This window comes from Pleurodeles waltl, chromosome 2_2 (genome assembly GCF_031143425.1).
Source record: "Pleurodeles waltl isolate 20211129_DDA chromosome 2_2, aPleWal1.hap1.20221129, whole genome shotgun sequence".
Taxonomy (NCBI): domain Eukaryota; kingdom Metazoa; phylum Chordata; class Amphibia; order Caudata; family Salamandridae; genus Pleurodeles; species Pleurodeles waltl.
In genome coordinates this window covers 1,179,917,075-1,179,944,094 of record NC_090439.1, presented here as the reverse complement: position 1 = coordinate 1,179,944,094, position 27,020 = coordinate 1,179,917,075, and the positions used below count along the sequence as shown (strand labels likewise).

General features: G+C 51.1%; 1 protein-coding gene across 1 annotated transcript in view; it reads left to right on the top strand.

Moving 5' to 3' along the window:
* LOC138283051 (C-type lectin domain family 2 member L-like) overlaps positions 1–27,020 on the top strand; it is a 170,642-nt gene that overhangs the window by 93,684 nt on the left and 49,938 nt on the right. The window contains exon 2 of the mRNA XM_069221192.1: positions 15,977–16,054. Within this exon, the coding sequence (XP_069077293.1) occupies positions 15,977–16,054 (78 nt within the window). The remainder of the gene's footprint in view (positions 1–15,976; positions 16,055–27,020) is intronic.

Genomic DNA, 27,020 nt, shown 5'->3' with positions numbered 1-27,020 from the left:
TGCAACAACTGTGGATTTCCAATCTAGGGTACCTGTGGAACAAGGGGACCAAGTCCAAAAGTCACAAGCAAGTCGGAGATGGGCAGATGCCCAGGAATTGCCAGCTGCGGGTGCAAAGAAGCTTCGACTGGACAGAAGAAGCAAAGGTTTCTGCAGGAACGAAAAGGGCTAGAGACTTCCCCTTTGGTAGATGGATCTCTCTCAACTTGGAGAGTCGTGCAGAAGTGTTTTCCCGCCGAATGGACGCCAACAAGCCTTGCTAGCTGCAAATCGTGCGGTTGGCGTTTTTGGATGCTGCTGAGGCCCAGGAGGGACCAGGAGGTCGCAAATTGGACCTGAAGAGAGAAGGGACGTCGAGCAAGACAAGGAGCCCTCACTGAAGCAGGTAGCACCTGGAGAAGTGCCAGAAACAGGCACTACGATGATGCGTGAAACGGTGCCCGCCGAAGTTGCACAAAGGAGTCCCACGTCGCCGGAGACCAACTTAGAAAGTCGTGCAATGCAGGTTAGAGTGCCGTGGACCCAGGCTTGGCTGTGCACAAAGGATTTCCGCCGGAAGTGCACAGGGGCCGTAGAAGTTGCAAAAGTCGCGGTTACCAACAATGCAGTCTGGAGTGGGGAGGCAAGGACTTACCTCCACCAAACTTGGACCGAAGAGTCACTGGACTGTGGCAGTCTCTTGGACAGAGTTGCTGGATTCAAGGGACCTCGCTCGTCGTGCTGAGAGGAGACCCAAGGGACTGGTAATGCAGCTTTTTGGTGCCTGCGGTTGCAGGGGGAAGATTCCGTCGACCCACGGGAGATTTCTTCGGAGCTTCTGGTGCAGAGAGGAGGCAGACTACCCCCACAGCATGCACAATCAGGAAAACAGTCGAGAAGGCGGCAGGATCAGCGTTACAGAGTTGCAGTAGTCGTCTTTGCTACTATGTTGCAGGTTTGCAGGCTTCCAGCGCGATCAGCAGTCGTTTCCTTATCAGAAGGTGAAGAGAGAGATGCAGAGGAACTCGGATGAGCTCTTGCATTCGTTATCTAAAGTTTCCCCAGAGACAGAGACCCTAAATAGCCAGAAAAGAGGGTTTGGCTACCTAGGAGAGAGGAGAGGCTACTAACACCTGAAGGAGCCTATCACAAGGAGTCTCTGACGTCACCTGGTGGCACTGGCCACTCAGAGCAGTCCAGTGTGCCAGCAGCACCTCTGTTTCCAAGATGGCAGAGGTCTGGAGCACACTGGAGGAGCTCTGGACACCTCCCAGGGGAGGTGCAGGTCAGGGGAGTGGTCACTCCCCTTTCCTTTGTCCAGTTTCGCGCCAGAGCAGGGGCTAAGGGGTCCCTGAACCGGTGTAGACTGGCTTATGCAGAATTGGGCACATCTGTGCCCAAGAAAGCATTTCCAGAGGCTGGGGGAGGCTACTCCTCCCCTGCCTTCACACCATTTTCCAAAGGGAGAGGGTGTAACACCCTCTCTCAGAGGAAGTCCTTTGTTCTGCCATCCTGGGACAAGCCTGGCTTGACCCCAGGAGGGCAGAAACCTGTCTGAGGGGTTGGCAGCAGCAGCAGCTGCAGTGAAACCCCAGGAAAGACAGTTTGGCAGTACCAGGGTCTGTGCTACAGACCACTGGGATCATGGAATTGTCCCAATAATGCCAGGATGGCATAGAGGGGGCCATTCCATGATCTTAGACATGTTACATGGCCATATTCGGAGTTACCATTGTGAAGCTACATATAGGTAGTGACCTATATGTAGTGCACGCGTGTAATGGTGTCCCCGCACTCACAAAGTTCAGGGAATTGGCTCTGAACAATGTGGGGGCACCTTGGCTAGTGCTAGGGTGCCCTCACACTTAGTAACTTTGCACCTAACCTTTACCAGGTAAAGGTTAGACATATAGGTGACTTATAAGTTACTTAAGTGCAGTGTAAAATGGCTGTGAAATAACGTGGACGTTATTTCACTCAGGCTGCAGTGGCAGGCCTGTGTAAGAATTGTCAGAGCTCCCTATGGGTGGCAAAAGAAATGCTGCAGCCCATAGGGATCTCCTGGAACCCCAATACCCTGGGTACCTCAGTACCATATACTAGGGAATTATAAGGGTGTTCCAGTAAGCCAATGTAAATTGGTAAAATTGGTCACTAGCCTGTTAGTGACAATTTGTACAGAGAGAGCATAACCACTGAGGTTCTGGTTAGCAGAGCCTCAGTGAGACAGTTAGGCACCACACAGGAAACACACACATATAGGCCACAAACTTATGAGCACTGGGGTCCTGACTAGCAGGGTCCCAGTGACACATAACAAACATACTGAAAACATAGGGTTTTCACTATGAGCACTGGGCCCTGGCTAGCAGGATCCCAGTGAGACAGTGAAAACACCCTGACATACACTCACAAACAGGCCAAAAGTGGGGGTAACAAGGCTAGAAAGAGGCTACTTTCTCACATATGTACAGTGAGGTGGTGGGTCCATTGTTCAAATTGTGACAGTCTACTCACTCTTGTGTCTCTTAGATTCCTACCACTGCGGATGAACAGGAGAAGGAGACAACCCCTCGTGTACAACCCCTTGTGGACTTAGCTACACTGGAGGACAGGCACATTATACTCACCTATAGGCTGGACAGGGCCACAATCACAGAGCTGTGTGCCCAGTTGGAGCCTGACCTGATATTAGCTATCTGTCATCCCACTGGGATCCCCCGTCTTATGCAAGTTCTATGAGTGCTTCATTTCCTGGCAACTAGTTATTTCCAAGTGACAATGGGCTTGGCAGCAGGAATGTCACAGCCAGTGTTTACAATCGTGCTGGCAAGGGTTTTGTCTGCCTTCGTCAAACACATGTGCAGCTACATTGCTTCCCCCAGGTGGAAGATTTGGCCACTGTGAAGGCTGGATTGTATGCAATGGGACATATACCCAATATTATTGGGGCGATTGACTGTACACATATTGCGTTTGTACCCCCCGCCAGAATGAACAGGTGTTCAGGAATCTGAAGAGTTTTCACTCAATGAATGTGCAAATGGTGTGCCTGGCGGACCAGTACATCTCCAACGTCACTGCCAAGTATCCTGTGTCGGTGCATAATGCCTTTGTTATGAGGAATAGCAGCATCCCAAATGTGATTGCACAACTACAGAGGCACAGGGTGTGGCTAATAGGTGAGCCTGAGTCCCCACCCAATGTATGTCAGTGTATGCCTTCAGGAGTTATCCCCATACCATTGTCCAAGGCCAATGTCTGTCCCTCAATACTTGCAGGTGACTCTGGCTGCCCAAACCTATCGTGGCTCCTGATCTCTGTGAGGAATGCCAGGAGAAGGGCTGAGAACCATTATAATGATGCACATGGGAGAACCAGGAAAATAATCTTAAGGACCTTCCGGCTCCTGAAGGCCTCCATCTGACAGGTGGATCCCTGTGCTACTCACCCGGGAAGGTCTGCCAGATAGTAATGGCACGCTGCATCTTTCACAACCTGGCCCTCAGACGACATGTGCCTTTTCTGCAGGAGGAGGAGACTGGAGATGCCCCTGTGGCAGCAGTGGACCCTGAGGACAGTGAGGACGAGGAGGCAGAGGATGAGGATGTGGACAACAGAACATCAGTTATACGTCAATGCTTCCAATGACACACAGGAGAGAGACAGTGTAACTGACCATTTCTCTGTCTATTGATTTCATCTGTGTGACTGTAGCAGGATGGCATTCAATGCCTTTGCATCTCAACTTACTGTCACCTATAGCTTGTCATTTTTCAGATGTTGGTGTTATGACAACAGTGTCCTGATGATTACTAAAGACAGCTACAGGTCATTAATTGTATGCTATCACAGTGTTCAGATCATTTGCACTAGATGTGACTGCTCCCATATATGCACATTTTCAACACATAAAACACTGCCACTCAAGTTGTCTTCAAGTGTATTTTTTGTACTGCAAATAATTGATGGGAAATGCAATGAAATGGGGTGATGGTAGAGGTACGTCCAGGGTATTGTTCCAGTCCAGTGGACAAGGTGACAGGGTGGGACACAAGGGGGACAATCAGGAGAGTCTCATTTCCTGGCAGTGGTCTTGGTCTTGGCAAGTGTCTCTGGCTTCTGTCGGGGTCACAGAGAACTTTTGTGGGGTAGTTCACCTTCTGCAGGGGGAGGGGTGCTGATGTCCTGTGGGTCCTGTGGCGGGGCCTCCTGCCCACTAGCTGCAGCAGAAGTGGAGGGCTGTTCAGTAGACTGGCTAGTGGTAGGGGCCCACTGGTGTTCTGTCAATTCCCTCATGATGTTGGCCATGTCTGACAGCATCCCTGCTATGGAGATCATGGTAGTGTTGAGACCCTGCAAGTCCTTCCTGATCTCCTGATGGTGTTCCTCCTGCAGCCACTTGTTCTCCTGCATCTTGGTAAGGATCTGGCCCATCTCCTCCTGGGATAGTTGGTAGGCCCCCAGGATATTGGTGAGTGCCTCCTAGGGAGTCTGTTCCCTGGGCCTGTCCTCCACCTGGCGCACAGCGTTCCTCCCAGTGTCCCTGTTCCCCTGGGCCTCTGTCCCCTGAACGGTGTAACCACTGCAACTGACTCCAAGTCCCTGATTGTCTTGGGGGTGCGGTGTGGACTGGGGTCCCTATACAGGTGGGTACACTTCTGATTGACATGTCCTGGGGACAGAGATGTGGGGATGCTGGTTAGCTACTGTGGTGTTGGATACTGATGGGGAAGGCTCTGTGGTGGATTGTGAGTGGTCTGGGGTGGCCGACTGACCAGTGATCCCTGATGAGCCAGGTAGTTCATCCAGATCCTGAAGTGCAGAGTTACTGTGATCACTGCATCTTCTGTTGGGGGACTGGATAGTCGTTGCACCTCCTCTCCCCTGACATTGGCTGGGGCACCTGTGGGGATGTAAGTGATATATTATGCTTCATGTCTGTGACATATTGTACACTGCTAGCTTCCCATCTATTGTTGCTGTTGCCCTGCCACCTATGTTTGTGTATTGTGATGTATTGTGTGATTGTTAGTTCCCCTATGCTGTGCATGCTTTTGTGATGGGTGTACATGCAGGGCTGGGATGGCTGTTCATAGATTGGTATAGCATGCAGGGCTTGGCATTGGGGTTAGTCAGATGTGTAGGTGCAGTGTGTGGGATGCAGTGGAATGATGGGAGTGACGGTGAGGAGGTGAGATGGCATGCAGGTATGGGGGTTGAAAAGTAGTAAATCTTGACTCACCAGTGTCTAGTCCTCCGGCTACTCCAGGGAGACCCTCAGGATTGCCAAGACTTGCTCCTCCCATGCTGTGAGCTATGGGGAGGAGGTGGGAGTCCACTGCCAGTCCTCTGTCCTCTAACTTCCCTCGTAGGTCGTTCCACCTCTTCCTGATGTTGTCCCTTTTTCTTGGATGCTGTCCCACGGCATTCGCCCTATCCATGATTCTCCGCCATAGTTCCATCTTCCTGGCAGTGGATATTTGCTGGACCTGTGCTCCAAACAGCTGTAACTCTACCCTGGCTATTTCCTTCACCATGACCCGCAACTCCTCATCAGTGAAACAGGGGTGCCTTAGTGGGGACATGGGTGTTGTGTGTTGGTTAGAGGGTGTTGAGTAATGTGGCGGGGTGTGTGATGTGGGGTGTGGACGGATGTATGGGTGTATGTGGTGTGTGTATAGTTGTCTCAGTGGTCTTGGTGTCAGTCTTGTGGCAATAATTGGTGTTCGTAAAGGGTTGTGGGTAATGTGGGTGTGTATTTTATAGTGGTGTGTATTGGTGTGGTGTGTGTATTAGTGTCAGGTGTGTGGTTTTGGTATTGGCCAATGTTGTGTAGTTTAATATTTGGGTGTCCATTCTGAGCGTGCGGTGTGTACTGCCAATGGTTTAGTGCCATTGAATGTCTGCCATGGTGATTGATGGGTCATGATGTGGTGGGCGTTGTTTTGTTGGCGTAATGGAATGGGTGTTGGTACCGACATTTAAACACTAATCTTTGGGCTGGCGGATTTGTGAATGTGGCAGTATTCTGTCCGATTGGTGTGTGTGTGTGTCATAATACGGAAAATGGATATTTGCCTCTGCGGCGGTATATGGGCAGTCGCCACTGCGGCGGTAAGCAGTATTTACTGCCATTGTCGTAACGACCACCTATGTCTGTTAAATACAATGGATTATGCCTGTATAAGTGGATCGTAGCTGAACTCCTTGCCCCTCATGTGCACAACTCTGGCATCCACCTACACAGTGCCTTTTTTAAACAAACCTCAGTAGCCAGATCATCGCTCAGTCCCCTCAGCCTCGTGTCCCATGACCAGGAGACTGGAGATGAGGCTCAGAGGGCTGACCCGTGCACGAGCAGTTTTCATGTGTATTGTCTAGGCTGGACTATTGTGATGTCTTTTAACAGGGCATTCAACAGCATTCTCTAAATAAATTCCAGCTCCTCAAAAAAGTCTGAAAATATTAGTCAGTCTCTCAGGCCTTAGTGGAGGTTCACTGGCTCCCAGTAAAGTAATGAGTGGCCTTTTAAGTCCATCTGTACAGCGCATAATTCACTTCACAGGATAGGCCCTGAACATCTGAGGGACAAGTTCATCTGGGATATGCCAAGGAGAACTCTGAGTTCAGCTGTATTAAAAATAGTCTCTATATAAAGATGTAATAAAGCACCCTGGGATGGTAGGAGTTTTGTTTATTCCACAGATAATTTGTGGAATAAATTCCCTTGGGAGCTTAAGAACAAACAGAGACTTAATCGGCTTAGAAAATTGCTCAAGTCCTGACTTTTTTTGTTTCCTGCTTACATTTTTGAGTGCTTCATATCTGATACATGTCAGTGCTAAGAGGCCTTCCGGCATTTGTGTGCTAATAAATATCAAAAGTTGTGTTCTTCTGAATACTGTTCAGTTAAATAATTTGCAGTTGTGGGAAGGGGCCTCACAGGAGGAAGGGCTGTGCCTAAAGCCCTTGATAAGGAGCCACCACTGCAGGAGCCATTCAAACCCACTAGCTCCTGTCAGGCTTAAATGTGGTGCCTCTAGGTGCTCACTTCAGAACACTGCCGGACCTGAGGACGAATGGAAGAGGACTGAGTTTGCTGTCCATGATCTGCGACGAGCCCTGAAGGGCTGGACCTGCTCCCTCTTGTACCCAGACATGGACTACAAGGGTCACAGGGCTGGTGTCTTGCTCATTCTACAAGGATACAACAAGCTACAAGAGGGCTTTCCTGCAACTGTCCAGCAACCAGTGTCAACTAGACCTGAATGGGTCCAGCACTTGACCTCTGCCTCACACCCTGTGAGTCTTTAAGTGCCTCCCTTGTGGGTTGCTCCTGCGGTGGATAAGGATCTAAAAGACTAAAGTTAGAAGGTAAAATCTTTTTACCAGGACTAACTTGATTAGCGTATCTGACCCATGCTCCATTACAGTCAATGTCAAATTGCACCTAGGTGCTAGTCTGCTGCAACCATTTACTATCATCGCTACTATCTGCTTTTTGGCATTATTTCTACTGAAACATAAAAATATTCTTATTTAAATTTCTCCTTCTTGGATTTTGTAATTTTCATGTCTAGTTGATTATTTTTCAAATTTGGTTTGGGATTCCTACTGTTTTGCATTTCTGCTTTATTACTGTTTTGGTGCAGCATAAATACTTTACACATTGCCTCTTAGTTAATTGGGTCTGCTCTGCGCCATAGCTACCAGGGGGTTGAATGTAGGTTTATTTAGGGACTCTAGTGGTTCACCCTGACAGGATTGTGGATATTACTTGATGTGGATACTTACTCCTCTCCCCTCTCTGCTAACATCCCAATTTCTTACACAAAAAGTTACTTTTCCTTTAATTTTCATTCCAGATTTTAGTATTGTGAACTAATCATTGACCTTAAGAGAGCTGTTTTTGTTTTTCTGGAGTCACCATAGCGTTCTTTGGACTTTAGATGTTCCTGTGAAGACTTTTATATAAGCATGGCTTTGTCATTGGTAGACAAACATTTATGCCTTCCAATTTCTTCTTGAGCCACTAAGGACAAACCTGTGACACTGATGTTGTGACCTTGAGTGGCACAAACTGAGATTTTCCACTTATAGCGCAAGGTGTTATCTGATAATCCCAAAGCCTGTCCCTAATGGTTTTCACTAAACCTTGGCATTTGCTGAGACATAATTTCATCTTCATTTGTCAGTTAAACTGTTCCACTTGTCATTACATTGGGGATTGTACAACGCTGTGGTGATGTGCTATTTTTTCAAGAACTCTCATAACCTAACATCAATTTTTAAACAAAACACATTTATCGGCACTCAGAACCAAACTATTTTATGTCGAAGCCTACCGGTCAGCTCAGCTAGAAGATTCCCTGGGAATGCATTTCACCAATTGCCTACTACTGACTTTGCGGTATGTGACTCCCCGTTGCTTGCTTTCTATCTGCTGACTTAGTTTGTCCCTCCTGTGAGCATTCCTTGTTTACTGTATCATTCTGAGTAGTCGCTTTCTGTAAACAGGCATTTAAATCATGTTCTTATTTTTTCACATTTGCTGTGCATTTAAATGTCAGACTCTGTCTTCCGAGGGAGATTAGTGTTTATTTTTCTTTCTCTGACTTTAAAGTGAGAGGATTTATGTGGCAATCCTGCTGAGTACCCATGTGAGAGGAGACGGTATAGTAAGTTAATCCTTATAGCACACAACATAAATGAACTGTTCCTGTTTCAGACTATATCAGTATTATTAAAGTAAACATGAAGCACATTTTTTTTATAATTCTAAAGTGTGGTGAAAACAAATATTTGAATATGATCAAAATATATCAATACACCGGGTGATGACATTTCCACACATCATCATTTGTGTGCAGTAAAATTGTATGTTGATGCAAATTTAATGGTCATTTCAATTGAAATTGTGTTATCTGTAATGACAGCGCGCTACCACACCACGCATACTCCACACAACATCACTTCACTTTACACCACCCCACCCTACAATACTCTATGCCCTTCCACTCTATGCCACTCCACTCTGACGCCCCACTCTATGACATGCCACTCCACTCTACACCCCTCCACTCTATGACATGCCACTCCACTCTACGCCCCTCCACTCTATGACATGCCACTCCACTCTACTCCACGACACAATGCACCACTCTACTCCATGTCTGTCCACTCTATGCCTCTCTACTCCACACCACTTGCCCCACTCCACTGCAGTCTACTCCAATATACTTCACTCTACTTCACTACAATCTGCCACATTCCTCTCCAATCAACCCACTCCACCAATCTACTCCACTCTAATCTACCACACTCCACTTCAGTCTACCCCACTCAACTCAATCTACCCCACTCAATTTACCTCAGTCTACCCCACTCCATTCCAATCCAACCCACTCTCCTCCAATCCAATCAAACCTAATCTACCTCACCGATCCCACAATAATCTACCCAACCCAATTACACCCCAACCCAGTCAGCCCCACTCCAATCTACCTCACACCACACCACTCCACGTCCCCCCACTCTACTTCACCCAACTCCAATCTACCCCACGTCAATCAAATCTACCCCAAACAACCATGTTTTACTTTACCCCAATTTACCACACTCCCCTCAACACCAATCTATCCCACTCCACTCCAGTCTACCATAATCCATTCCAATATCGTTCATTCTACCCCATTCCACTCCACTACAATATACCCCAATCCATTGCAATATACCCCAATCTATTCCACCCCAATCTAACCCACTCCACTACAATCTACCCTTCTCCATTCCAATTTACTCATTTCTAATTTATCCCAAATAACTCCTTTTCAAGCTATCTCACTCTGCTCAATCTAACCCAATCACCCCACCACACGCCACTCCAATCCACCCCATTCCAATCTACCCCAGCCAACCCACTCCACCCCGATCTATATCTCACTCCACTCCAATCCACCTGAGTCTACTCCAATGTAGCCCACATCACCCAGTATACAATCAACACCAATCTACCCCAGTCCAATTTACCTCACTGCATTCCAATTTACACCCCTCCAATCTCCACTACAATCTATCCTACTCCATTCCAATCTACTTCAGTCTACCATAATCGACCATAATCTACACTTCAGTCTAGCCCACTCCAATTTTCACTCCACTCTACCCCAATATACCTCACACCAATCTACCAAAATCTCCCCATTCGAATCTACCACAATCTACCCATCTCCAATCTACAGCAAACTACCCCAGCCTACTCAAAATCTACAACACCCCACTCCAATCTACCCCACTCTGTTTAAATCTAATCTAAACTCCACTTCAATCCAATCTACCCCACTCCAGTCTACTCAATCAACATCATTTAATTTTGATCTACCCCACTTCACTCTACTCAAAATCTGCCAAACCCCACTCTACTCCACCCCAATTCACTCCCCAACCCCAGTCCAATCTATCCCCGCCAATCTACCACACTCCACTCAAATCTATGTGACTTCACTACAATTTAATCCACTCGAACCTACTCAACCCTACCCCTCTCCATTCTGCCCCACTCCACTTCATCCCAATCTTCCTTGCTCCAATCTACCCCAATCCAATATTCCTCAATCTGCTTTAACCTACTCCACTCGAATCAACCCCACTCCATTCAATACCACCCCACCCCATTCTACCCCGACTTTTCTCCACTCTACTGTACTTCAATCTACCACAGTCTCTCCTACTCCAGACTACCCTACTCCACACTACCCCACTCCAATCTATCCCTCTTTAATCTACCCTAGTCTGCCACACTCCGCTACAGTCAGCCCCACTCCATTCAAATCTACCCTACTCTAATCCACCCCATCGACCCCACTCCACTCCAATCTAACCAATTCCACATCAGCCAATCCCACTCCATTCCATTCTAATTTAACCAAATTCACCATACTCCAATCTCTCCCAATCTAGCCCCTCCACTCCATTCTCCACTCTGGTCTATCCAACTCCATTCTCCATTCCAATCTACTGAACTGCATTGTACCCCACAAACCCCAATCTAACCCCTCCAAGCTGCCACAATCTATCCACTCCAGTCTACCACAATCTACCCCAATCCACTCCACCCCTATCCATCCACTCCACCCTAATCTGCCCTCCTCCAGTCCGCCCAATCTACCCTGCACCACTCTACCACATTCCACTCCATTCAAACCCAATCTACCCCACTCCACTTTACTCCAAGCTACCACACTGCACTCAAATCTACCCCACTCCAGTCCAATCTAACCCAACCCAATCCGACCCACTCCAACCTATCCCACCCCAATCTACCATACTACAATCTCCCCACTCCAGCCAACACTAATCTACTCCACTACCATCTACACCACTAAAATCTACTCCTCTCAGTCTACCCCACTCTATCTCACTTTTCTCCAATCTACCCCGCCCCACTTCAATCTATTCCACCACTTTCCAATCTCTCCCACACCACCTTACCCCGCTTTACCCTACTGCAACAATCCCAATCTACCCCACTCCATTCAAATCTACCCTACTCTAATAAATGCGTTACCCCACTCCACTTTACCCTAATCCACCCCATTCCAATCCACTCCAATCTACACCACTCCACAAAAAATCTATCACACTTCACTCCAATCTACCCTAACCCATCCCACTCCACTCTTCCCCGTCTACCCACTTTACACAATCTACTCCAATATACCCCACTTCAACCTACCCCACTTCACTCCAGTCTATCCAATTCCACCCCAGTCTACCACAATCCACCTCGATCTACTCCAATTCAATCTACCCCTCTCCAATCTATCCCAAATATCCCACCACACTTCAATCTACCCAATCCTACATACTCCATTCCAATATACCTCAATCCACCTCACTCCTTTTCAATCTACCTTGCTCAACTCCAATCTACCAAACGTTAATCTGATCCAGTCCACTCCACTTCAGATCCACTACAATCAATCCCATTCCAGGCTACCTCACTCTACCCCAATCTACCCTACTACAATATAACTATTGTACCCCAATCTATTCCATTCCACTCTACCCACATCTACCCCACTCCACTCCAATCTACCCCATTCCACTCTACCCCAGTCTACCCTATTCCAGTCTACCCCAATCTGCCCCACTCTACACCACTAACTTTTAGCCATGCCGAATAGCCACCACACTGGTGTGCATCATGGCTACAAGTCATTGCCAAAGCCAATATCTCTCACATAGGTGTGGCCTATTTGCTTTGCCAATGCATGTACACGTTTCTCTGATCACCTCCAAGTGATTTTCTTCATTCTACATGAAAAACAAAATATTGCCATGGAAAACCTGTATGCAAAAGTGTAACTGCATCAAGAGATGATATATTGGTGCCTGAAAAATGTACATATATGGAATGTAAAATAAATGGAGTAATAAATGCTGGAATGAATCGCAATTCATGGAGATTAGCTCATTTATGTTGTACAGAGAACAGGTTTTGATTACACTATTATTGGTCGGTGCCCTAAGATCAACACAGAAGGGGAGCTTGCCATCATTTTACTTTGTTACAATGATTGGAGATGGCCATTCTGCAGCCTACACCTCTTCAGTAATGTTTTATTGATCTTATCTTCTAGAATGTCTTGTAGTTATTTCCTTCCCCTATTGGAAACACCTCTAAGCTCATGTTTTACTGGAATAGCATTTTTGTTGAAACAACGACAATCTAATTAGGCAATACTTTGGGAAAAGTTTTAACAATGTGTTGACATAAATCTTCACTGGAAATAGGAAGAACTTGCTCTCGTACACATGGATTTAAAATGATTCTAGTCTTCACAGATCCTTCCACGAAAGCACATCGGCATTCCTAGCTACAAGCACCTTCAACCAAGCAGAACTCCCTTGACAAAATACATTGGCCCTCATTACAACCTCGGTGGTCTTCTGGTACCTTCAACCAAGCAGAACTCCCTTGACAAAATACATTGGCCCTCATTACAACCTCAGCGGTCTTCCCAGAAGACAGTCAAGGCTGCGGGCGCCAGAATACCACCATTGCTGGCGGTATGTCTGGCTCCCTATTTCAACTTTTCAGCTGGACCAATTTAGCCGGCTCGTAATAGAGCCAGCGGCAATGCTGATGTGCAGCGGGTGCAGTAGCACCCGTCGCACATTTCACTGCCTGAAATTCAGGCAGTGAAATGCATGATGGGTCTATGCCGGGGGGCTCCTGCTCTGCCCATGCAAAGTGCATGGACAGTGCAGGGGCCCCCAGGGTCACCTCAAGTCCCCTTACCGCCAGCCTTTCACAGGCTGGCAGTTAGGGGAGTCGAAATCCCTGCCATGGCGGATTACGACTGCCGGGACCACCATGGCGGTATACCGCCAGTCCCAGCGGTGTTACGTGGCAGTACTGCCACGGTCAAAATGTAGTGTCCAGTACCGCCAGCCTGTTGCTGGTATGAATGCCACTATAGCCTTGGCGGTCACCGACTGCCAGGGTTATAATGAGGGCCTATGTTCTATTTCATTGCAATCAAGTGAAACTTTTCTAATGTTTGTTGCTTGCATCCATGGCCGGACTGGCCAGTGGGTCAAGCAGGCAATCCCCTGAGAGACCGAAGACCCAGGAGGCTGGTTTTGTCACATTGAGGACAGGTTCAGCCTCCAGGAGTAGAGGTGCAAGTTACATGACCGTGGCAGCAACTTGAAAGAGTTGCTTATTGTTTTTTGATTTTTCAGAGCTGGTTTTAGCCTGTATTAGCACATCTGCACAGGTGCACTAATAACAGCTTTAAGTTCGCAAACCATCCCTGCTTGCAACTATTTAACCAAGTACCTGGTCAAAATAAACTTTGGAAATGATGGTGTAAGGAGAACTACACACAAGCTAAATCTCCAAATTTTTTAACATAACCATAACCTCCATTTAGGATTCAGTTTGAAAACCGGGCCTGAATCCTGCCTGTGTAACAGCCAGCAAATAGTTTTTAGCAATAATCTCCAAATCTTTGTTTATTGTGTGTATGATGCACATGAATTAACCAAAATCATCATCATCCCACACACTGCTCATACTCCTCACACCTAACACCACATCCTTGAAGGGCACCTTTAGAGGACACATTGCCAGTGCACTACATCATGTGTGACACAAGCACTGGGGCCTCCAGTAGCTCCTTTGCCCTTGGGCTGCATTTGTAATATGGCCCACCCTAATGGGCAAAGGTATTGCCTTATTTGGATGTTGCCACACCCCCATGCAAATGAGGGAATCCCCTTAACTCCAGTTTCTATTTGAGGTGTAAACAGCACAGCTCCGAAATAGGGAGTGTTTTCTATTTGCTCTGTTTCTGAGTTGAGTGTATCTACTTCAGATACTGCAAAACAAAATATAAAAAGCCAATAGATCTTGGTCAAGCAACCTATTGGCTTTGCCAGTGCTTCTTAGCTCTTGCTAGAGTAAGGCAGTTTTCTGTGGTGTTCTTGTATAGATACTGGCAATCTTAATTATTGCTTTAACAATAAGGAACTAAAAGACAGTTGTGACGGAGGTGTAAGGATCCCTGATTGTATTTTTTAAATGTTTTATGGTAAAGCATCAGCAAAACACATAGCAATGCATCCAGTTAGTCAGTGGGTCTGTGCACACTCACAGGCGGCCATCATGGAATGGTGTTAAATCTGTATAAAGATGGCCGCACGCTGATGGCGCAGAAGGCACATGAGGGGGATGGGTTCTATAGGGGGCAGCAGCCTCTAGGTGGGGGGTGAATTAAACGGAACAATAAAGAAGGAAGATGGGATAGGCGGGGGGAGCAAAAAAAGGGAGGAATAGGAGGGCAACCAGCCCCTCATAAGCTTTGCAGAGGTTCCCTTGGTCAATGCTTGTCGGCTGCCAGTATGGGTTTTGTCAATACTTGTTCACTGGAACGGATTGACTTTGCCAATGCTTGTTGGCTGCCAGTAATGGTGTTGTCAATGGTTGTTGGCTGCAGTATTGACTTTGTCCGTGCTTGCAAGACAGAGGCACAAGCATTGGTAAAACTAAGGACAGTACCTCTACACAGCTGTTCCCCTTCTGCATGTTTCCTAGGGTAGGACTAGGTCTCTGTAAAGTGTTCTACTGATTGTCAGAGCTGTGTCTGTGGTAAATCAACAGCACTAAAACTTGGTGTATGTGGAATCTACCTTTAACTTTGGCTAACAACAGTGTACTTACCTGAGTGACCTCAAACAGAATGAAGCATGGGACAAAACCAGTAAAAACAAAATATGAATTTACCTACTTTTATCTGATTATCAACCTGAGGAACAGAAGTGTGCACCTTCTATCATGTCTGCATTAGTGGCATACCAGCATGTGTGTCACTATTGAGGAGTCATTTTATGAGGAGAAAATATATCTAATTTGGAGCCTGGTTTTTAAATTTAGTGAAAATGTGTTTTAAAAAGAGTTCATTTTATGGCCTCTTCAGCAGAAAAGGTGTTTCTTTTTTATGAACCTTTAGAGATTCCTACAATGGTAAAGCCCACAACATGCTTTAGCCAGAAAACCTTGTGTCAGTATCCTTCTCCCTAGCGCCAAGAAGCCCCAGGAGTTGAGTCCACCTGTGACGTCAGTTATTAGAGGTTCCAGGATGACTCCCTCCCATGCTCTCTGAGTAAGGGATTGAATGTCTAAATCCAGACCCTGCCCTATCCTGTAGAGTCCTATTCCCTATGCCTTGTGCTGCTGAAAGCCCATCTTTTGAGCATCTAGAAGTCTACAGGTTTCTGAGTTCACATATGACGTCAAGCACTACTTAGGTCATGTTTCCTAGGATGGATTCCTCCCAAGCCCTGCTAGTAAGAGATCCCCAGCTGACCCCTCTACCAGCCCCCGCCTGCACAGATCCATCCCCCCTCCCCATCCTGTACAGTACCTCTCCCTGCACCTTGTGAGCAGTCACTCCTCTGACCCCTTGTTCTGTCTCCTCTCTTACAGGGACGTTGTCCTCCCGAGTGCTGCTCGTGCTCTGTGCACTTTTACTCCTGCTGGTGGTGGCCTTGGCTGCACTGACTGGTAAGTCTTCTACTCTGATAAAGTGCATGAGGTCAGGAATTGCTCTTAGAGCCAGTGCCAGAGGTCTTAGGTGCTGTCACACACATGTAGAGCCAGTGCAGAGGAGTCTAGGGATGTCACACACATGTAGAGCCAGTGCTTGAGGTCAAAGATTGCTATTTTTTTTTTCTCATAAATCTGTTTATTGCATTTTACTTTGTGAGGACAACTAAAAACAAATTACTTGTATGCGGAGAAGCAATATTATGTAATTACAATGCCCTTAAATTGCCAATCGAAGTGAAACAAACAAGGAAAAAGAAAATTCTGGTTATGTGACAAACCGCTACTTAGTCTCCAGCTGCTCCATTAGTCCATGTATAGCTTGAGTTCCATCAGAGAATTGTTGTCAAGAGGGCCACGTCCATACAAATGAGAGTGCTTACACGTATGTCCTCAGATAGGGGGCATCAGTGACTAAAGTATTAAATAAGGGCGTTACATAACAAGACAGATCGTTGTACTGTGTTATCTCCATTCACACTGCAGCATGAGTGTGGTTGGCTGGCAGACTATTGTTGTAAACAGGCAACAAACTAACAATACGAACAATAACGAATGCTGGGTACTACACATATGTGCGATAAACTGCCATGTGAGCACTTCCTGAATGGGTTGGGCGCTAATGTACCTCAATCCGGCGTGTCGGCGAAGGGGAAGAGCCTATCCTAAATTCCTGTCCACCTCACCTCGCCAAACTCCTGCACCTCATCAGAGCCCACCAATGAGCACACACAGCGTCCTGGCCCAGCACACCACACACCGAGCGAACACTCATCCATGCTAGACCAAGCTCTCCTCCTCCGGAGACCCACTCATGCTCCGCAGGCACGACATTAACTCTTTCTAACCAGCCGATAATGGAAACTGACACAGCCCCAACACCTCTTCCCTCCTCAGCGCCGCTCCCTCAGCCCGGCCCACCCCTCAAAGGAGCATTTCCAAGCCTGCATCAGTGGGGGATCCGATGATTTCCATCTACGGGTCACCAACCTCTTTGCTGTAATTAGCCCCAGATCCTTGAAGCGCACCGCAGCCCTATGCTCCTTGCCTCTAGGAAACAATCCCAGCATGCACGCCTCCCAAGTGAAAGGGACCCGACGAGTTGTGCACTCCGACAGACAGGTAACCACTGCCTTCCAGTAGGAGCACAAAGAAGAGCAAGACGACAACATGTGTAGCAAATCCACACCTATCGCACAACAGCGAGGAGAAGCTGCATTCTGGCGAGCAAAATATTCATTCACTCGATCCGGGGTGAGATAGGCTCTATGGACAATGTAGAACTTAATTAAACGAAATCTGGAGTTATGGGGTATAGCACGGTGACTAGAAAGGACTGATCTCCACTGTGATTCGAAAATTGAACTATCCGCATCCTCCTCCCAGGCCATATGCAGCGTATCACTCTCCAGGGCAATATGTGCTCGCAATGCGTCTTCAAACCAGCTAATCAAGCACCTACCCTGACCCATCACATGTAAGTATTGAATCCGCAAGTGGGTGGGGGGAGCCGTTGACAGATCTCCCCATTTGGGTCTCAGGGCTCCCAGCAGGGAGTTGTAGAGGAGGAACTGCCCAGGCGGCAGCCCCAGCTCCTGACGCCGAGTGAACGAAAGCAGTTGGCCATCTTCATAGAGATCGCCCAGCGTGCACAGTTCCACTTCATGTCACGCGCGCAGCTCAGAGCCCGTCGTAATCCTGGGACCCCGTGGCGTGCCCAGTAGTGCTATGGCAGGCGCAAACGGGACCACCCACCCGGTAAGGTGAAGGGATCTGTGAAAACATCTGTGTGCCACCTTGAGGAACACCTGGTGCGGGGCTGGCACCCGCATAAGCGGATGAAAAAAGTGCAGAATCTGCTGGGGTGTCCAGGGGCCATGCTAAGAGGCCGTATCAGTGAGCTGGGTGCCCGCCAGGCACCTGGACACCCACTGAAGTTGAGCGGCCAAATAATAGTGCTCTAGGTTAGGGACCGCCAACCCGCCCCTTTCGGGCGGCAAATACAGTTTCCTCAGAGCAACCCTGCAACGGCCTCCATTCCAAATAAATTCCCGCAACTCTGACTCCAGGGTTCTAAAGAAGCCCGGGGAGATATAATTCGGCAGGTTTGAAAAAAAGTACAATAAGCGAGGCAGGCCCACCATCTTCAACAGCGCCACTCTACCAGCCACCGATAACGGCAGTGCCCTCCAAAAGGACATCTGGGACCTAATCGAAGTCACCGCTCTCGTGAGGTTGCCATCAATCAGGTCCCCCCCACAATGGTAAACACGGACACCCAGGTATCGGATCATACATGGCTGCCATAGAACAGGACTCCCAGCCAATATGAGTCTGGGATCTCGGAGCTCAGAGTCAAAGGGAAAAAGACTTGGGGGGTGATTCCAACCCTGGCGGTCGGTGATAAAGCGGCGGCCAACCCGCCAACAGGCTGGCGGTCCAAAAAATGGTATTCTGATCCTGGCGGGAACCGCCAACACAGCCCGCCACATTAACACTCCGACCGCCACGGCGGGACAGACAAACAGCGCGGCGGTCACCGCCAACAGCCAGGCGGCAGACAATGTACCGCCCACCCTATCACAACTCACCAATCCGCCACCTTTTCCGGGGCGGGAGCCCCGCCGATAAAAACACGGCGGAAACAGACTACGAACGGGAAAACGCTCACCACTACGCACTCTACGAGGAAGGAGGACAGCATGGAACCCAAATTGAACATCATACCTGCTCTCGTCTACCTTCTCATCTACCACGAGTATGAACTCCGGCGCAGACATCAACGGTGAGTACTGCACCTACGACACAGGGGAGGGGGGAGGAAGAAAGGGTTACGGGCACACACATATGCGACCCCCACCCCCCCAATATGTACACACCAATGCAGAGCAACAGGTCACAGTGACATCACCCAAACCCCCGTAAAAAATGCCATGACAAAATCAAAATGTGAATAAATATTTATGTACCAAAAACCTCCTGAATATCATAGTCCAACCATGAAAAAATATTTACATAAAAAAAAAATATATACACATCAGTGTATAACTGAAGTAACAAGTCCTGCACATCCTACGATTTGAACATGTCCGTGGGCCATAGTTTTGCGCAACAAGGGTAAAGCCCACACAGGAGACCTGAGTCCTTTGGAGAGAACACTGCAGGGGCATCAGATGTAAAAACTACAGGCACCTCAGGGGGAAGGGAAGGGGGGAGCACCACAGCCACATGAGTCCACGACGCTAGATTCACGAGGAGCCACCATGCCCACTGTACCATCCTGGGGAGTGCAAAGCCACAGTCTCCCAATGTCTCTACAGTGGGTGGGCTGCCCACTGTGCCATCCTGGGGAGTGCAAAGCCACAGTCTCTCAATGTCTCTACAGTGGGTGGGCTGCCCACTGTGCCATCCTGGGGAGTGCAAAGCCACAGTCTCTCAATGTCTCTACAGTGGGTGGGCTGCCCACTGTGCCATCCTGGGGAGTGCAAAGCCATAGTCTCTCAAGTGGATGACAGTCTGCACTGGTCAAGGAGGAGGCATGGTGGGTACAGTGAACCATTAACAGTGCTTGACAGGAAGGGCCCAGCGGAGCGGTGCTTGAGATGAAGACCCCAGCGGAGCGGTGCTTGACAGGAAGGGCCCAGCGGAGCGGTGCTTGAGACGGCGGGGCCCAGCGGAGCGGTGCTTGAGATGAAGGGCCCAGCGGAGCGGTGCTTGACAGGAAGGGCCCAGCGGAGCGGTGCTTGAGACGGCGGGGCCCAGCGGAGCGGTGCTTGACAGGAAGGGCCCAGCGGAGCGGTGCTTGACAGGAAGGGCCCAGCGGAGCGGTGCTTGAGATGAAGACCCCAGCGGAGCGGTGCTTGACAGGAAGGGCCCAGCGGAGCGGTGCTTGAGACGGCGGGGCCCAGCGGAGCGGTGCTTGAGATGAAGAGCCCAGCGGAGCGGTGCTTGAGATGAAGACCCCAGCGGAGCGGTGCTTGACAGGAAGGGCCCAGCGGAGCGGTGCTTGACAGGAAGGGCCCAGCGGAGCGGTGCTTGAGACGGCGGGGCCCAGCGGAGCGGTGCTTGACAGGAAGGGCCCAGCGGAGCGGTGCTTGACAGGAAGGGCCCAGCGGAGCGGTGCTTGAGACAAGGGGCCCAGCGGAGCAGTGCTTGAGATGAAGAGCCCAGCGGAGCAGTGCTTGAGATGAAGAGCCCAGCGAAGCGGTGCCTTTCTTCACGGCGGGGCCCTGTTCAGCGGTGCTCTTCTGCACGGCGGGGCCCTGTTCAGCGGTGCCTGTCTTCACGGCGGGGCCCTCTTCAGCGGTGCTCTTCTTCACGGCGGGGCCCTGTTCAGCGGTGCTCTTCTGCACGGCGGGACCCTGTTCAGCGGTGCCTGTCTTCACGGCGGGGCCCTGTTCAGCGGTGCTCTTCTGCACGGCGGGGCCCTGTTCAGCGGTGCCTGTCTTCACGGCGGGGCCCTGTTCAGCGGTGCTCTTCTGCACGGCGGGGCCCTGTTCAGCGGTGCCTGTCTTCACGGCGGGGCCCTCTTCAGCGGTGCCTGTCTTCACAGCGGGGCCCTGTTCAGCGGTGCCTTTCTTCACGGCGGGGCCCTGTTCAGCGGTGCTCTTCTGCACGGCGGGGCCCTGTTCAGCGGTGCCTGTCTTCACGGCGGGGCCCTCTTCAGCAGTGCTCTTCTTCACGGCGGGGCCCTGTTCAGCGGTGCTCTTCTGCACGGCGGGGCCCTGTTCAGCGGTGCCTGTCTTCACGGCTGGGCCCTGTTCAGCGGTGCTCTTCTGCACGGCGGGGCCCTGTTCAGCGGTGCCTGTCTTCATGGCGGGGCCCTGTTCAGCGGTGCTCTTCTGCACGGCGGGGCCCTGTTCAGCGGTGCCTGTCTTCACGGTGGGGCCCTCTTCAGCGGTGCCTGTCTTCACGGCGGGGCCCTGTTCAGCGGTGCCTGTCTTCACGGCGGGGCCCTCTTCAGCGGTGCTCTTCTTCACGGCGGGCCCTGTTCAGCGGTGCCTGTCTTCACGGCGGGGCCCTCTTCAGCGGTGCTCTTCTGCACGGCGGGGCCCTGTTCAGCGGTGCCTGTCTTCACGGCGGGGCCCTCTTCAGCGGTGCTCTTCTTCATGGCGGGGCCCTGTTCAGCGGTGCCTGTCTTCGCGGTGGGGCCCTCTTCAGCGGTGCTCTTCTGCACAGCGGGGCCCTGTTCAGCGGTGCCTGTCTTCACGGCAGGGCCCTCTTCAGCGGTGCTCTTCTGCACGGCGGGGCCCTGTTCAGCGGTGCCTGTCTTCACGGCGGGGCCCTCTTCAGCGGTGCTCTTCTTCACGGCGGGCCCTGTTCAGCGGTGCTCTTCTGCACGGCGGGGCCCTGTTCAGCAGTGCCTGTCTTCACGGCGGGGCCCTCTTCAGCGGTGCTCTTCTTCACGGCGGGGCCCTGTTCAGCGGTGCTCTTCTGCACGGCGGGGCCCTGTTCAGCGGTGCCTGTCTTCACGGCGGGGCCCTCTTCAGCGGTGCTCTTCTGCACGGCGGGGCCCTGTTCAGCGGTGCTTTTCCAGTCAGTGTAGGGAGTCAGACGTGGGCTGGACAACCTGCTCACTCGCCCTCCGAACGTGCAGTGTCATGCCCCTTCGGAGACGGAGTCCTGGGCCCTTTGGTGTCGTCCCTTGCAGCCGGGATGGGGCGTGTGGGGCCCTCCTGCTCCGTGCTCCTGCTGGCTGGCCTCTCCGCCCTGCTGCCCTTCCGCTCCTTTGATGGGGCTCTCGGGCCCTTGCCTCCCCTGTCTGTTGTGGCAGGTGAAGTGGCCGGAGTCACCTCCTTGGGGGCAGCCGTCTCAGTCCGCTCACGGTGGCCCTTCACCTTCCGGGTCCTCTTGCCTGGGGGGGGGCTGCCAGTCCCCTTGCTGCTCAGTGACGTGTCACTGCCGCCAAAGGGTGGACTCCACATTCCATGCACCACTTGTACCTTGGAAGCTGGGCTGGTGGTGGCTGAGGTGCCTTTGGGACTTTTCCCAGATGGAGGGGGTGGGTCAGGGGAGGGAAAGAGGTCAACAGTTGTGAGGTAAAGTTTCTTGGGATCAGGGTAAAGGGTAGGAGTAGTGGAGATAGAAGTGGAGGAAGAGGATGTGGTTGTTGGAGAGTCATGTGTGCTGTCTTTGGGTGCAGGTGACTGAGACGTAGGCTGTCGTGAGGTGGTTGGCTGTTGTATGGGTGTCTGTCTGCGTTTATGTGTCTTGGAAGAGGGGGTGACAGACACAGTGGGAGAGGACACAGGGGACGTGTACATGGTAGTGGGGGTGGTGACTGCACGTGTGAGGACTGTAGTGGAGGGTGTGCTGGTGATGGAAGAACTGGCTGATGTTGGTGTGCATGCAGGTGTGAGTGGAGACGTCACAGGGAGGGAGGAGGGAGACGAGGAGGTGGGGGACACAGAGGTGGTAGTGACTGTTGGTATGTCTGCAACTGGGTGTTGCTTGTGTGAATGCTTGTGTGTTCTGTGGTGCTTATGTTTGGATGAGCTGGCCTTGGGTGTTGAGGTGTGTGCAGGCTGGTCAGATGGTGTGGAGGGGATAGGCTGAGGAACAGGAGACAGAGAAAGGCTGGAGGCAGACAGAAGAGGGAGACTGGAGACAGGGACAATGGCTGCCGTTAGTGCTGAGGCCAGAGAGGTGAACGCTTGTTGATGGGCAGCCTGACCCGAATGAATGCCCTCCAGGTAGGCATTGCTCTGTTGCACCTCCCTTTGCACCCCCTGGATGGCATTCAAAAGGGTAGTCTGCCCAACAATGAGCGTCCTCACCAGGTCAATGAGCTCCGCACTGAGGGCAGCAGGGGTAACAGAGGCAGGGGCTGAGGTGCCTGGGGCGAAGGAGACGCGCGCCTTCCTGGGTGAACGGGCACGGAGCAAAGACTGAGGGGCTGCTGGGAGGGCGGTGCTGGTGCGCTGGGTGGCGGCTGTACCTGTTGTTGCGGGGGGCATAGATGTTGCCGCCCCCGCTAGGGAGCTCCCAAACGAGGACGTGTCCGTGTCGCTGGTGTCTCCACCGGCCCCCGTTGTGGTGCTCCCCTCTCACTCCGGATCACTGGTGCCCTCGGTGTCTGTGTCAGTGCCCACTGGGGCCTGGTGACCTGCAGCTCCCTCGTGCTCCGACGCCAAATCTCCTCCGCCTGATGATGCTAATGCACAGGAAATAAAGAATAAGGGTGGGGGGAGATATAAAACAAAGTTGAGTGCATGCCTTGGCAATAGCCTTGGCGGAGAGGACAGACACAGGTGCCTCATGCACTAAGGCGCGAACTTGGGGTACACTACTCTGTACTTCTGACTAGGCCAACAGGTTTAGGGACAACAGACGCGCTCATGGGTGATGTTGGACCATGGATAGCTGCACTTGCCACCCTACAGAGGTGGTGGGCGGGGGCACAGGGCCATGTCTAAGGGAGGGGACTACACTACAGAAAGCGCCCTGGCCTACTGTCACCCACAGCCCTCCTCCCCCACCCAGACGACTCCACTGCGCGTAAAGATAGGAGAATGTGCTGATACTCACCCCCTTGTGTCTGCTGTGATGCCCTCAAGCGCCCATCCATCTCAGGGTAGGCCACCGCCAGGACCCGGGACATCAGGGGGGTCAGGGTACGACTGGCACCCCTCCTAGGTCGGGAGGCCATCCCCAGCAGTGTCTCGGCAGTCTTACGGGTTCCGCGGCGGATGTCCTCCCACCTCTTCTGACAGTGGGTGCCCCGTCTGGTGTAGACCCCCAGGGCCCGGACTTCCTTGACGATGGCACGCCAAATATCGATTTTCTGATGGGCGCTCACCTGTTTGACAAGTACAGGGTGGGAAAGAGAAAAGGTCAGATATCTGCATGTTTGGAGTACATGTCCCCCCCTCCCCACCCTTGCCATGTGGCCCATACTCCCATCAGTTGTGCGTTGCATTCGTCATTTTCTCCCCACCCCACCAACTGACAGCCACCCCACTCCACACAGGCATTACCCATTCAATGTGCACTCAGTGTACTCACCTGTTGGTCTGGAGGACCGTAGAGTAGCGCATACTGGGGGAGGACCCCGTCCACAAGTTTCTCCAACTCTTCAGACGTGAAGGCAGGGGCCCTTTCCTCAGTCGCAGCAGCCATTGTCACTTCCAGACCGAGTTCACAGCAGCACTTGCAGTATAGGTCCTCTCCTGTGGATGATCAGGTCTCGAGTGATTAGGCAGATAGAAAATGGCGGTCACGCCCGCGGCGGTGCGTACCGCGACCGCCGGCGCACATCGTCATTGGCTCCTGAATCCCATAGGGTACAATGTTAACCAATGCTACTTCGTACAGCGGTCTTCGACCGCCTACCGCCACGGTGTGCCACGCCAGCGCATTGACCTCACATCCCATTGTCCCACTTCCCAGGTCAGGCAGCCGCCATTTCAGGGCCCACATGGCTTAAATTCTACTGCGTCACACAGGCCTAGGCCTTGCTTTTGCACACATACAAACATAGCAAACCAGAAGTTTTCGTGTACTTTGCTAGCTGATTTGTACGTACCTGTGAGTTGCTTGACTCAGTGCTCCATGTTGTCCTTCCTAGGCACCGTCCGCAGGGACTTACGAGGAGAAGGAGGAATCCTCCTGTGTACCGTCCGCTGGTTGACCTGTCAACAATGGAAGAACGGCACATCATACTATGATACCGACTTGACCGAGCCACCATCCATGAACTGTGTGCCCAGCTGGAGCCAGCCCTGATGTCCCCCATCCGCCAACCCACAGGAATTCCCCCTCTAGTGCAGGTTCTGTCTGTCCTCCATTTCTTTGCAACTGGCTCATTCCAGACAACAGTGGCCATGTCATCTGGGATGTCTCAGCCTATGTTTTCCAAAGTGTTGTCCAGAGTGTTGTCTGCCCTGATGAAACTCATGCGGAGCTACGTCATTTTCCCAGAGGAGGGTGATTTGCCTACAGTGAAAGCAGATTTCTATGCCCTTGGACACATCCCCAACATCATTGGTGCAATTGATGGGACCCATGTGGCTTTAGTCCCCCCAAATGACGATGAACAGGTGTACAGGAACAGGAAGAATTACCATTCTATGAATGTGCAGGTGGTCTGTTTGGCTGACCAGTACATCTCCCATGTAAATGCCAAGTTCCCTGGGTCAGTGCATGACGCGTATGTTATGCGAAATAGCAGCATCCCCTATGTGATGGAACAGCTAGAGAGACAACGTGTGTGGCTAATAGGTGACTCTGGTTACCCCAACCTGCCGTGGCTACTGACCCCAGTGAGGAATCCCCGGACAAGGGCAGAGGAACGGTACAATGAGGCCCATGGGCGTACTAGGAGGGTGATTGAGCGAACCTTTGGCCTCCTGAAGGCCAGATTTAGGTGCCTGCATATGACTGGTGGATCCCTAATGTACTCACCAAAGAAGGTGTGCCATATCATCGTGGCGTGCTGTATGCTTCACAACCTGGCTTTGCGACGCCGGGTGCCTTTCCTGCAGGAGGATGGTCCAGATGGTGGTGTTGTAGAAGCCGTGGAGCCTGTGGAGAGTGAAGAGGAGGAAGACTCAGAGGACGACACAGACAATAGGGACCGTAGAGTAGCGCATACTGGGGGAGGACCCCGTCCACAAGTTTCTCCAACTCTTCAGACGTGAAGGCAGGGGCCCTTTCCTCAGTCGCAGCAGCCATTGTCACTTCCAGACCGAGTTCACAGCAGCACTTGCAGTATAGGTCCTCTCCTGTGGATGATCAGGTCTCGAGTGATTAGGCAGATAGAAAATGGCGGTCACGCCCGCGGCGGTGCGTACCGCGGCGGTGCGTACCGCGACCGCCGGCGCACATCGTCATTGGCTCCTGAATCCCATAGGGTACAATGTTAACCAATGCTACTTCGTACAGCGGTCTTCGACCGCCTACCGCCACGGTGTGCCACGCCAGCGCATTGACCTCACATCCCATTGTCCCACTTCCCAGGTCAGGCAGCCGCCATTTCAGGGCCCACATGGCTTAAATTCTACTGCGTCACACAGGCCTAGGCCTTGCTTTTGCACACATACAAACATAGCAAACCAGAAGTTTTCGTGTACTTTGCTAGCTGATTTGTACGTACCTGTGAGTTGCTTGACTCAGTGCTCCATGTTGTCCTTCCTAGGCACCGTCCGCAGGGACTTACGAGGAGAAGGAGGAATCCTCCTGTGTACCGTCCGCTGGTTGACCTGTCGACAATGGAAGAACGGCACATCATACTACGATACCGACTTGACCGAGCCACCATCCATGAACTGTGTGCCCAGCTGGAGCCAGCCCTGATGTCCCCCATCCGCCAACCCACAGGAATTCCCCCTCTAGTGCAGGTTCTGTCTGTCCTCCATTTCTTTGCAACTGGCTCATTCCAGACAACAGTGGCCATGTCATCTGGGATGTCTCAGCCTATGTTTTCCAAAGTGTTGTCCAGAGTGTTGTCTGCCCTGATGAAACTCATGCGGAGCTACGTCATTTTCCCAGAGGAGGGTGATTTGCCTACAGTGAAAGCAGATTTCTATGCCCTTGGACACATCCCCAACATCATTGGTGCAATTGATGGGACCCATGTGGCTTTAGTCCCCCCAAATGACGATGAACAGGTGTACAGGAACAGGAAGAATTACCATTCTATGAATGTGCAGGTGGTCTGTTTGGCTGACCAGTACATCTCCCATGTAAATGCCAAGTTCCCTGGGTCAGTGCATGACGCGTATGTTATGCGAAATAGCAGCATCCCCTATGTGATGGAACAGCTAGAGAGACAACGTGTGTGGCTAATAGGTGACTCTGGTTACCCCAACCTGCCGTGGCTACTGACCCCAGTGAGGAATCCCCGGACAAGGGCAGAGGAACGGTACAATGAGGCCCATGGGCGTACTAGGAGGGTGATTGAGCGAACCTTTGGCCTCCTGAAGGC